At 48.9% G+C, this 12,010-nt stretch overlaps 1 protein-coding gene across 2 annotated transcripts; it reads left to right on the forward strand.

Annotated features, from left to right (window-relative positions):
- The first annotated feature begins 1,870 nt into the window (after positions 1 to 1,870).
- Positions 1,871 to 6,797, forward strand: KLF4 (Kruppel like factor 4). 2 transcript variants are annotated; one of them, XM_025360518.1, is made up of 5 exons: positions 1,871 to 2,550; positions 2,665 to 2,785; positions 3,451 to 4,423; positions 4,523 to 4,687; positions 5,723 to 6,797. In XM_025360518.1, exons 1-5 carry the CDS (start codon positions 2,546 to 2,548, stop codon positions 5,896 to 5,898), a joined length of 1,440 nt encoding a protein of 479 aa, XP_025216303.1. In that variant the 5' UTR covers positions 1,871 to 2,545; the 3' UTR covers positions 5,899 to 6,797. The 2 variants fall into 2 exon arrangements, with proteins under 2 accessions (XP_025216303.1, XP_025216302.1); XM_025360517.1 differs by having other exon boundaries at positions 3,451 to 4,687.
- Positions 6,798 to 12,010: the final 5,213 nt, after the last annotated feature.

Consider the following 12,010-nt stretch of genomic DNA (forward strand, 5'->3'; position numbering starts at 1 on the left):
TGGAAAAATCAGGTATCACAAATATTCTGAGGAAACCTAATAGGTACCAGAATCGCAGGGTTCAAACAGGTGACAACGACAAAGGACGTTGGCAACTAGAACTCAAAAAGGGGTGAGCGCACTCTCTGCCCGGTGCCCGAGCTTCCATCCCTTTCCCCAGTCTCCCCTCCCTTTTCTTTCCTAGGTTAACACCAGGCTAAGCGCCAGCGTTCACCGGTGAGGGGGCTCCGTGGAGAGGGGGCGGAGCCCCGCGCCGCGCGCCCGAATCCAAAGTAAACACCTCGCCAAGCCTACGTTTAGAAAGTGATACCGAACACCACATTCACGTTTAAAAAAAAATACTGTTTGCTGAGAAGATGAGAGCAAAACATTTCCCAGCTGGAAAATTACTGATCACAAACCAAGGGGAATGGGGGTGGGGGGGGGGCAGCGTTATAAGACTGAAGATCGCCGTTTCCTATTCCCTTCCCGGTGGGCGAGGACGCCTGCGGCGGGCTCGGTGTGCACTTTTCGGGAGCTAGGATCCTGGCACATAGTCACTTCCCAGCGAAGTCGGGGGGCCTGACCTACCCGGAGCCTGAGCCGAAGGAACGAGTTGTCCTTTGACCTTTACTGGCCATTTCACCTCTTTATGACTCAGTTTCTCATCCATAAAGCGGAAAGGAGAGTGCGTGGCTTGAAAAGTGTTTCGAGGCCGGGCGCAGTGGCTCACGCCTGTAATCCCAGCACTTTGGGAGGCCGAGGCGGGCGGATCACTTGAGGTCAGGGGTTCGAGACCTGCCTGGCCCACATGGTGAAACTCCATCTCTACGAAAAACAACAAAAATTAGCCGGGGTCGTAGCGCACGCCTGTAATCCCCGCTACTCGGGAGGCTGAGGCAGGAGAATCGCTTGAACCCAGGAGGAGGATGTTGCAGTGAGCTGAGATCGTGCCACTGCATTCCAGCCTGGGTGACAGAGCGAGAGTGTCCAAAAAGAAAAAGAAAGGAAAGAGAAAGAAGAAAGAAAGAGGGGGAGGGGGAGAGGGAGAGAGAGAGAGAGAGAGAGAGAGAGAGAGAGAGAGAGAAAGAAAGAGTGCTTCGAGACGGCTGGTTGAAAAGTGTCTCCGCGCCTCACAGTCCCTCTTCTCTCCCTCACTCCTTTGAGTAAATCTTGAGCCCTTTCATTCCCTTTCTCGCTTTTTAAAGTATCAAAACCATAACTCCCCACTCTTGCCTCTTTCTGCCTGTTCCCGGCGGAACACTCCTCTGGCCTTCTCCTGAGGCTCCCAGTTCACGCTGCACAGTTCTGGGCACCCGCTTCCTCTCCACACCCCTAGCGCCCCCCACCCCCCGGCAGAAGGGACCGCGAGGAACCGTGCGAGGTCAGGCCGAGCGCCGGCACGGGCACTGGCGCTGCGCGGCGAGAGCGGACTCCAGCGAGCGCAGGGAGGCAGGGGGAGACCGAGGGCTGGATGAGTCACGCGGATAATCGCGCTCTTCTCCAGCGCGCAGACAGCGCGGCAAGCGCGTATGCGAGCAGGGGTGGGGACGCGTGACCGTCCCGCCCGCTGACCCCACCAGTCTTCGCGGGCTTCGAACCCACGGAGCCGACAATGGCGGTGAGTACTGCCCTGGTCGCGCAGAGACCGAACCTGCGCCCGGTTCCTCGCGCCCAGCTCTGGGGCGGACGCCGCCGCCGCCGACACCACTGCCGCCGGCGTCAGCTCGGCTCCAGCCCGCCAGCTGCCCGGCTGGCGTCACGGCCCGGCCCGGCCCCGCCCGCGCCCCTCCTTCCCCTCCCCCGCCCCCACGTGCGCCGAGTTTGTTGATTTAGCTGCCATAGCAACGATGGAGGGGAGCCTCGGGGGGGCGGAGAGAAGAAAGGGAGGGGCGGGGCATGGGAGAAGGCGGAGGAAAAGGCTGTTAGCGAAGAAGTTATAAGTAAGGAGCGCGCGCCGGCGGCCGGCAGTTCCCCGACCAGAGAGAGCGAACGTGTCTGCGGGCGCGCGGGGAGCAGAGGCGGTGGCGGGCGGCGGCGGCGGCACCGGGAGCCGCCGAGTGACCCTCCCCGCCCCTCTGGCCCCCCACCCTCGCACCCGCCCGTGGCCCGCGCCCATGGCCGCGCGCGTTCCACACAACTCCCCGGACTCCGCGCCCTGCGCCGCCAACCAGTTCGCAGCTCCGCGCCACCGCAGCCAGTCTCACCTGGCGGCACCATCCGCCCACCGCCCCGGCCACAGCCCCTGCGCCCACGGCAGCACTCAAGGCGACCGCGACAGCGGTGGGGGACGCTGCTGAGTGGAAGAGAGCGCAGCCCGGCCACCGGACCTACTTACTCGCCTTGCTGATTGTCTGTTTTTGAGTTTACAACTTTTCCAAGAACTTTTGTATACAAAGGAACTTTTTAAAAAGGACGCTTCCAATTTATATTTAACCCAAAGAAGAAGGATCTCGGCCAATTTGGGGTTTTCGGTTTTGGCTTCGTTTCTTCTCTACGTTGACTTTGGGGTTCGGGTGCCCCAGCTGCTTCGGGCTCCCGAGGACCTTTCTGGGCCCCCGAATTAATGAGGTAGGTGAGGCGCGCGGCGCTGGGAGCAGGGAGGGGTGAGGACCGGTGGGACGCGCCGGAACGACGGCCGAAAGCCGCCCCTGACTCTGTCTCTGCGCCCTGCCCGGCTCGCAGGCAGCCACCTGGCGAGTCTGACATGGCTGTCAGCGACGCGCTGCTCCCATCTTTCTCCACATTCGCGTCTGGCCCGGCGGGAAGGGAGAAGACACTGCGTCAAACAGGTGCCCCGAATAACGTGAGTATCGTATCACCCCGGGCCGCCGGGAACGCCCGGTGGGTTTCCGTGGGTGTGGTGGGGGCGGGCGGAGCTCTGGGGTCACTAAGCCACTGAACGAGGGTAAGGAGCGGCCCTCGCGCGGACTCCGCAGCCTTCCCGGGATAGCTTCCGTGCCCTTGGCTCAGCTGTACATGCCCGTGGTGCGAGCACTGCGGAGCCGCCTGGGGCGCAAGCCGGGTCTTCACCAGTCCCCGGGCGCCCTGTCGGTAGGGCAGGCGCGCGCAGGCCACCAGGCGGGAGGTGGCCGCATCCCCAGACACTGGCTGGGCCAGAGTGAGTTTAGCGCGTAGGCGGCCCCGTGGCTAGAGCGCACCGAGAGAGCCTCGGTGTGCCAATTCCGGGGACGTCCACGGGACTTGGCGGGGGAGGGACCAGCCGTGGCGCTCGCTCACACGCAATTGGGCAGACAGGACATAACGCCCGCGATACAGACGCATCACCTCTTCTCCGACCCGGGTGTGGGCCGAGATTGCAGCCCTGGCGCCCTGGGTTCCCGGGTGATTGCTGCCTTACCAGTCCCCATGTCTGGGCGGTGCAGTCGCGTGTGGCCCGCCAGCACGTCAGTATGTCGGGTGGCAACAGGGGACCACCACTGACGGGCCTCTCCCGCCCTGTCCCCTCAGCGCTGGCGGGAGGAGCTCTCCCACATGAAGCGACTTCCCCCGGTGCTTCCCGGCCGCCCGTATGACCTGGCGGCGGCGACCGTGGCCACAGACTTGGAGAGCGGCGTAGCCGGTGCGGCTTGCGGCGGTAGCAACCTGGCGCCCCTACCTCGGAGAGAGACCGAGGAGTTCAACGATCTCCTGGACCTGGACTTTATCCTCTCCAATTCGCTGACCCATCCTCCGGAGTCAGTGGCCGCCACCGTGTCCTCGTCAGCGTCAGCCTCTTCCTCGTCGTCCCCGTCGAGCAGCGGCCCTGCCAGCGCGCCCTCCACCTGCAGCTTCACCTATCCGATCCGGGCCGGGAGCGACCCGGGCGTGGCGCCGGGCGGCACGGGCGGAGGCCTCCTCTATGGGAGGGAGTCCGCTCCCCCTCCGACGGCTCCCTTCAACCTGGCGGACATCAACGACGTGAGCCCCTCGGGCGGCTTCGTGGCCGAGCTCCTGCGGCCAGAATTGGACCCGGTGTACATTCCGCCGCAGCAGCCGCCGCCGCCAGGTGGCGGGCTGATGGGCAAGTTCGTGCTGAAGGCGTCGCTGAGCGCCCCTGGCAGCGAGTACGGCAGCCCGTCGGTCATCAGCGTCAGCAAAGGCAGCCCTGACGGCAGCCACCCGGTGGTGGTGGCGCCCTACAACGGTGGGCCGCCGCGAACGTGCCCCAAGATTAAGCAGGAGGCGGTCTCCTCGTGCACCCACTTGGGCGCTGGACCCCCTCTCAGCAATGGCCACCGGCCGGCTGCACACGACTTCCCCCTGGGGCGGCAGCTCCCCAGCAGGACTACCCCGACCCTGGGTCTTGAGGAAGTGCTAAGCAGCAGGGACTGTCACCCGGCCCTGCCGCTTCCCCCCGGCTTCCATCCCCACCCGGGGCCCAATTACCCATCCTTCCTGCCCGACCAGATGCAGCCTCAAGTCCCGCCGCTCCATTACCAAGGTCAGTCCCGGGGATTTATAGCTCGGGCTGGGGAGCCCTGTGTGTGCTGGCCCCTTGGGGCACAGGGGATGATGCTCACCCCACCTTCTCCACCCCTAGAGCTCATGCCACCCGGTTCCTGCATGCCGGAGGAGCCCAAGCCAAAGAGGGGAAGACGATCGTGGCCCCGGAAAAGGACCGCCACCCACACTTGTGATTACGCGGGCTGCGGCAAAACCTACACAAAGAGTTCCCATCTCAAGGCACACCTGCGAACCCACACAGGTAGGGGGACAAACTGCGGAAGGAAGGGGTTAGCTTCCAGCCCTATGGGGCTACCAGTGGACACTCCTCAGTGCTTCCTTGGCTTCCCAGGGCAGTCTATCACCTTGATCTCTGGGATCACTGGGGAGGACAGCAAACCGGCGCCAACTTTTCTTCCCAGGAGCCTTTTGCTTGATGGATGGTATCTGTGCTTGAATGTGCAATTTTGTTTGGCCTTTAAAAGGCAGAGATTCCCCGCGGTCTGTGGGCCTCTCCTAGCTTGGGCATTGTAATCAAGAAATTATACTTTGCTATGCAAAAGCATGATGGCTTTTTTTTAAACTAGGTTTTTAATGTTACCTTCCCAGGTTCACCCTCCCTTTCTATTATTTTGAATTTTGGTCTTAACAATTCGGTCTTATTTATTTTTTGTTATTTGTTTTGATTTGCATTTTTATTTTTTTTCCCCCACAAGCAGAAGGTTTTATTTTAAATTCCAAGCATATGATGGTCAAAATTGCTGGGGAGATTCTGATTTAGGATTGTCACTGCAGAGCATTTCCATGTCAATGTAAGTAGGTACTCAAAGTCACTTAGGCGCTTAGCATTCAGTAAGGTAAAGGTAAAGAAAAGAAAATTGCCACCTGTGGCTTTTTATCCCCAATCGTAGTAGGAATAAGATTGCCTGGTTTGCACACACCACCAATCACAATTTCCAAATTTCATTTTCACCACTGAGATGTCTTGACTCAAAAGAAACATTAGTATAGGTTTAGGTGGCGTGTTTGTGTGTTTTTGGTGAAACATTAGTATAAGTGTAGGTGGTGGTTGTGTGCTTAACTGACCCCCTAAAAACAAGACCAAATACTTAAGACACGGAATGTATTCCTGTTTATGACATGGAATTCAATACAGCCCGTCAGTGGTATAAAGACTTTTCCTGGATTCCTTTAGGATAGGGTCACAGTTGGTTTAGTATCTGGCCTTCAGTTTTTAAAAGGGCCCATTCTTTGATAAAGCAATGGCGTTAATTTTTTTTTTCTTTTGCCTTTACAGGTGAGAAACCTTACCACTGTGACTGGGACGGCTGTGGATGGAAATTCGCCCGCTCAGATGAACTGACCAGGCACTACCGGAAACACACTGGGCACCGCCCGTTCCAGTGCCAAAAATGCGACCGAGCATTTTCCAGATCGGACCACCTCGCCTTACACATGAAGAGGCATTTTTAAATCCCAGACAGTGGATATGACCCACACTGCCAGAAGAGAATTCAGTATTTTTTACCTTTCACACTGTCTTCCCGATGAGGGAAGGAGCCCAGCCAGAAAGCACTACAATCATGGTCAAGTTCCCAACTGAGTCATCTTGTGAGTGGATAATCAGGAAAAATGAGGAATCCAAAAGACAAAAATCAAAGAACAGATGGGGTCTGTGACTGGATCTTCTATCATTCCAATTCTAAATCCGACTTGAATATTCCTGGACTTACAAAATGCCAAGGGGGTGACTGGAAGTTGTGGATATCAGGGTATAAATTATATCCGTGAGTTGGGGGAGGGAAGACCAGAATTCCCTTGAATTGTGTATTGATGCAATATAAGCATAAAAGATCACCTTGTATTCTCTTTACCTTCTAAAAGCCATTATTATGATGTTAGAAGAAGAGGAAGAAATTCAGGTACAGAAAACATGTTTAAATAGCCTAAATGATGGTGCTTGGTGAGTCTTGGTTCTAAAGGTACCAAACAAGGAAGCCAAAGTTTTCAAACTGCTGCATACTTTGACAAGGAAAATCTATATTTGTCTTCCGATCTACATTTATGACCTAAGTCAGGTAATACACCTGGTTTACTTCTTTAGCATTTTTATGCAGACAGTCTGTTATGCACTGTGGTTTCAGATGTGCAATAATTTGTACAATGGTTTATTCCCAAGTATGCCTTAAGCAGAACAAATGTGTTTTTCTATATAGTTCCTTGCCTTAATAAATATGTAATATAAATTTAAGCAAACGTCTATTTTGTATATTTGTAAACTACAAAGTAAAATGAACATTTTGTGGAGTTTGTATTTTGCATACTCAAGGTGAGAATTAAGTTTTAAATAAACCTATAATATTTTATCTGAATAATGTTTTTTATTGTTTTGTTTTTCTCCTGGAAAAATATGAACAGTAGTTGGTTTAAACACACTGGGGTAATAGGGCATGTAAGAAGCACGCACAAAAAAGCCAACTTTATGTCAACAAATTAAAACACCTTTTTTTAACAAAACTATTTAGTTTTACAGTAAATACTATCAATATAGGGCTGAGAACTCTTGAATATTCTAAGTTTAAAAATTATAAGATTAAAAACCCAGTTCAGGTTTTCTCTTTCCAAATGTACATAAAGCTACATGAAAGCAGTTTCCTTACCTCTGATTTTCCCAGTAGAAACAGCTTAATCATTCTTAAAATTGCTCAGTTTAGTATGAAAATATTTATGAAATATATACATTTCAGTTTCATACTGAAAAAAAATCCTTATGGTTTGTCTTTTAAAGTAAATAAAAATATACAAGTTTTCTGTGCAGGCCTGTCCCAGCACCCCTCACATTTGAGTAACAAAAGAACCTTCCCACAGCAGACAACCCTAAGAACGTGGTTCCACAGTGCCCTCCTGAGGATTAAAGGATTCATTTATGCGTGGTGTGTGTTACAGATACATTATTTCTACTAGCTATAGCCCTAAAGAGGTCAGAACTGAAGTTTCTGGCAGATTGTTTTAAAACTAAGTCAGTTCCCCTGATTGAAGGTGGGCAAACAAACTGAAATCAAATAATTTTAAAATTATTCAAATTCACAAAACTAAGTGTAAAGTAAAGTTGGTGTTTTTGTAAGTTTGTAGCATTTATATTAGAAGTTTTAATATTAAAACTCAAAACTGCCCTGTTAGAATCTCAAGTTCTTGAGGTGGGTGGCTGAGGGATTGAAATTCATTTGGGGCTATCACAAAATGGAAAAAGCATTTGTGACACTTGTTGACACCTTATATACTTGTAATAGTGATGTGGGTGACTAATACTTATCAAGGGGACAGAGCTCACTGCTCACTGGCATTTTCTTTAGAGTGTTTATTAACTGTTGATTATATCTAGCGTCCAGAGGTGTGTTTGTACCATTGGTACATTTACTAAATGAAATAAAAAATGGACATTTATAAGAGGCTTATGGTAGATCAACACAAGGTATTTTCTTTGGCTTTTGAGAGTCCAGCATGACTGGAAAGCATGGCATGTGTCTCTGCTTAAAAGAAAACAGGTGCATCAATAGGATGGAATTTTATGTGGCCAAGAACATATTCAAAGCATATATAATGACATGGAAAAATGCTCATGGTATGTTAAGTGGAAAAAGCAGGATATAAGACTATAAACAGTATCAATTCAACTGTGTACATTTAAGTGTATGTGTGCTTTGAAGGAGAGAGAGAAACAAAAGGAAATTAAGAGAAAACACTAGAAGGAATTGCCAAAATATTCATACTGGTTTTCTCAGTTTTAATTTTCTTTTTCTTTTTTTTTGAGATGAATTCTTGCTTGTCACCAAGGCTGGAGTGCAGTGGTGTGATTTCGGCTCACTGCAACCTCCACTTCCTGGGTTCACGCCATTCTCCTGCCTCAGCCTCCCGAGTAGCTGGGATTATAGGCGCCCACCACCACACCCAACTAATTTTTGTATATTTAGTGGAGACAGGGTTGCACCACGTTGGCCAGGCTGGTTTCGAACTGCTGACCTCAAGTGATCCGTCCACCTAGGCTTCCCAAAGTGCTGGGATTACAGGCATAAGCCACCATGCCCAGCCTAAATTTTCTTTTTTGCAGTTTTCAAATATTCTAAAGCCGCTATAATAAGTTTGAAAAACTTTTTCATAAGAATGAAGATATAAATAAAGAACCATTAAAATTATTTAAACACAAAGCCTTCATTAGAACACATTATTCTGTAAATTATGTTTAGATTCCTTTAAGTTTAAATTTCTTAGATTTCTGTTAAATTGTGGTTGGTTGCTTTCATCATCCACCTCTGTTACACAGAATCGTCTGGCACACAGTTGCTGTATGAAAATGACTATAAAAGGCCGGGCGCGGTGGCTCAAGCCTGTAATCCCAGCACTTTGGGAGGCCGAGGCGGGTGGATCACGAGGTCAGGAGATCGAGACTATCCTGGCTAACATGGTGAAACCCCGTCTCTACTAAAAATACAAAAAACTAGCCGGGCGTGGTGGCGGGCGCCTGTAGTCTCAGCTACTTGGGAGGCTGAGGCGGGAGAATGGCGTGAACCCGGGAGGCGGAGCTTGCAGTGAGCCGAGACCACGCCACTGCACTCCAGCCTGGGAGACACAGCGAGACTCCGTCTCAAAAAAAAAAAAAAGAAAATGACTATAAAATGCCATCTTTATATTTGCTAAGTGCATATTATCTCAAATAGAAGAAACATGCATAAATTATCAAGAATTTTAAATTTATTTGAAATTTTCTGATGTCATAGATTAACATTCCTCTATGTTAACTTTTTCTTCATTTAAAAATTTTTTTTTTTTTTTTTTTTGAGGCGGAGTCTCGCTCTGTCGCCCAGGCTGGAGTGCAGTGGCCGGATCTCAGCTCACTGCAAGCTCCGCCTCCCAGGTTTACGCCATTCTCCTGCCTCAGCCTCCCGAGTAGCTGGGACTACAGGCGCCCGCCACCTCGCCCGGCTAGACTTTTTTTGTATTTTTTAGTAGAGACGGGGTTTCACCGTGTTAGCCAGGATGGTCTTGATCTCCTGACCTCGTGATCCGCCCGTCTCGGCCTCCCAAAGTGCTGGGATTACAGGCTTGAGCCACCGCGCCCGGCCTCATTTTAAAATTTTTATGTAATTTTTTTTCTTCAGCTTTTAAATTCAGGGTACATGTGCAGGATGTGAAGGTTTGTTACATAGGTAAACATGTGCCATGGTAGTTTGCTGCACAGATCATCCCATCACCTAGATATTAAGCCCAGCATCCATTAGCTATTCTTCCTGATGCTCTCTCTCTTCCTACCCCTATTTTTTTAATTTTTAATTTTATTTTAAAAAGTTTTATAGAGACAGGGTCTGACTATGTTGCCCAGGTTGGTCTCGAACTCTTGAGCTCAAGCAATCCTCCTGCCTCAGCCTCCCAAAATGCTGGGATTACAGGCGTGAGTCGCGGCACCCAGCCTACTTTAACTTTTTCTAGCCTGAAAAAGAAAGCTTCACTATCTAAAATGAATGACGAAGATTTCCCAAAACGGTGACCAAACAAAATACTATTCAACGTACACCAATAGCTAAATTATTTACTCTGGGACCTATCAGCTGTGGGCTCCTAGGTGTACTGTCATTATGGTGTTACAGAGCCGTTTATACACTGTACAATAAGGAGTACCTAATAATTGTGATGCCTGCTTATTATATTTTCCTTATGACACTTAATTTTACCACTTTTTATTTTAACTTGTGTGCCTACACACACAAAGGATTAATAATGATGTTTCCTACACACATCAACAGACTCTTAGTCCACCTATTTTCCAGCAAAATGTCTCTTCTGATAAAATTCTTTCTGCCTCAAAACGTATTTGACTCTTGCTACCCTGTTTCAGTTTGTAAAACAAAACAGATGCCTTCACTATCTCATGTAGGATGGTCATGGGGAATATTTCTTTTTCATCCAAAAATTGTTCCAGGCCGGGTGTGGTGGCTCATGCCTGTAATCCCAACACTGTGGGAGGCTGAGGTGGGAGGATTGCTTGAGGCCAAGAGTTTGAGAGCAGCCTGGGAAACAGCAAGACCCCATCTCTACCAAAAAATAAAAAATAAAATAACTGAAAAAGTGTTAAAATTTTTAGAAACATGAAATGCTCTTCACAGTTGGAGATTACTAATTTTTACATATAATTTATTTCCATATAAGGAAGCCCAGGTGAGGCCGTCTTTATGCTATAGAAGCAAGTCCACAGAGAAAATATTAAAACAAGCAGCGGAGGTACCTGTTGTACTTCAATAAATGGGAGTATCTAAATTTAGCAGCCTGTGTCAGCCACCTGTCCTATTAAATATTCTAGCTTCTGAAGCTCCATTCAACACAACATACATACATAGATGGATTTGTAGCCTAGATACTTACTCCCTCACCCACTCTTGTCCATTTCCGTCTCTCTCATACAGACATGAACGCCACCCAGTCCCATATATAAACCCTTTTACTTTATGTATTATTATTATCGTTTTATTCATGATTTTATTACATATTGCATTTTATCTATTTGTTTTACTTCTTTGTATTTGCTTAGCACCTTCTACAGGCTATTGTATAGTGACATGTTTTTATAGTGCTAAACCAAAGCTATGTCTGCCTCCTAAAGGATGTTTATGAAACTATCATTCATTGTTCACATGCAGAGTCATTCAATAATATTTCATATAAAACCTCCAAGACCAGGCTACATAATGAATGCTGTAAAAAATATCACGGAATGTTCTACCTGTGGGAAAAAAAAATACAAACCACAAACTACTGTTAAAGTCAGAATACTGCATGAAAATATAAACTTTTTTTTCTACATTAAATGAAACTAAAATGAAAGTTGGAAAGTTTCCCTTTGGAAAACTTTAACTTAAACAAAAAGGTGAATCTTGAGCAAATTTCTCACCATCTCCTGAAAAACTAATAAATTCTTAAATCAGTTTGAAGAACCTGGTTCTTTAATCTCCTGGTCACAGTCAAAACAGAGGGAAAGCAACTGCTAAAATGTTAGCATACACAGAAAAATCTTTCAGGCTGAAATCAAGTCTACCACAGCCAGCTAACTTAGCTGGAGAGGAACGGGTGCATGGGGGTAGAAATATTAGTCAAATTGCTTCTCTGGAGTCATGTGCATCTGGAGCCCATCTTTTTAATTGTTTTCCATGGTGCCCTTGATATAATATACTTTTTTGAATTGCTTCGGTCTTCTTGACACCCTAGATGAGTCAGCATGTTGCAATCGTTCGCCCAAATGTCTTTCCCTACTTGGTCTGTTTTTTTTTTTTTTTTTTTTTTTGAGACGTTGTCTTGCTCTGTCGCCCAGGCTGAAGTGCAGTAGCGCAATCTCGGCTCACTGCAACCTCCACCACCCGGGTTCAAGCCATTCTCCTGCCTCAGCCTCCAGAGTAGCTGGGACTATAGGCAAACACCAACACGCTCGGCTAATTTTGCATTTTTAGTACAGATGGGGCTTCGCCCTGTTGGTCAGTTCTCGAACTCCTGACCTCAAGTGATCCGCCTGCCTCAGTCCCCCAAAGTGCTGGGATTACAG

The sequence above is a fragment of the Theropithecus gelada genome, chromosome 15 (genome assembly GCF_003255815.1).
Source record: "Theropithecus gelada isolate Dixy chromosome 15, Tgel_1.0, whole genome shotgun sequence".
In the NCBI taxonomy this organism is placed as follows: Eukaryota; Metazoa; Chordata; class Mammalia; order Primates; family Cercopithecidae; genus Theropithecus; species Theropithecus gelada.

Coding starts and splice junctions, on each gene's coding strand:
- KLF4 (XM_025360517.1), top strand. Junction 2,786..3,450: donor AAACAGGTGCCCCGAATAAC/GTGAGTATCGTA, acceptor CTGTCCCCTCAG/CGCTGGCGGGAGGAGCTCTC. Junction 4,688..5,722: donor ACACCTGCGAACCCACACAG/GTAGGGGGACAA, acceptor TTGCCTTTACAG/GTGAGAAACCTTACCACTGT.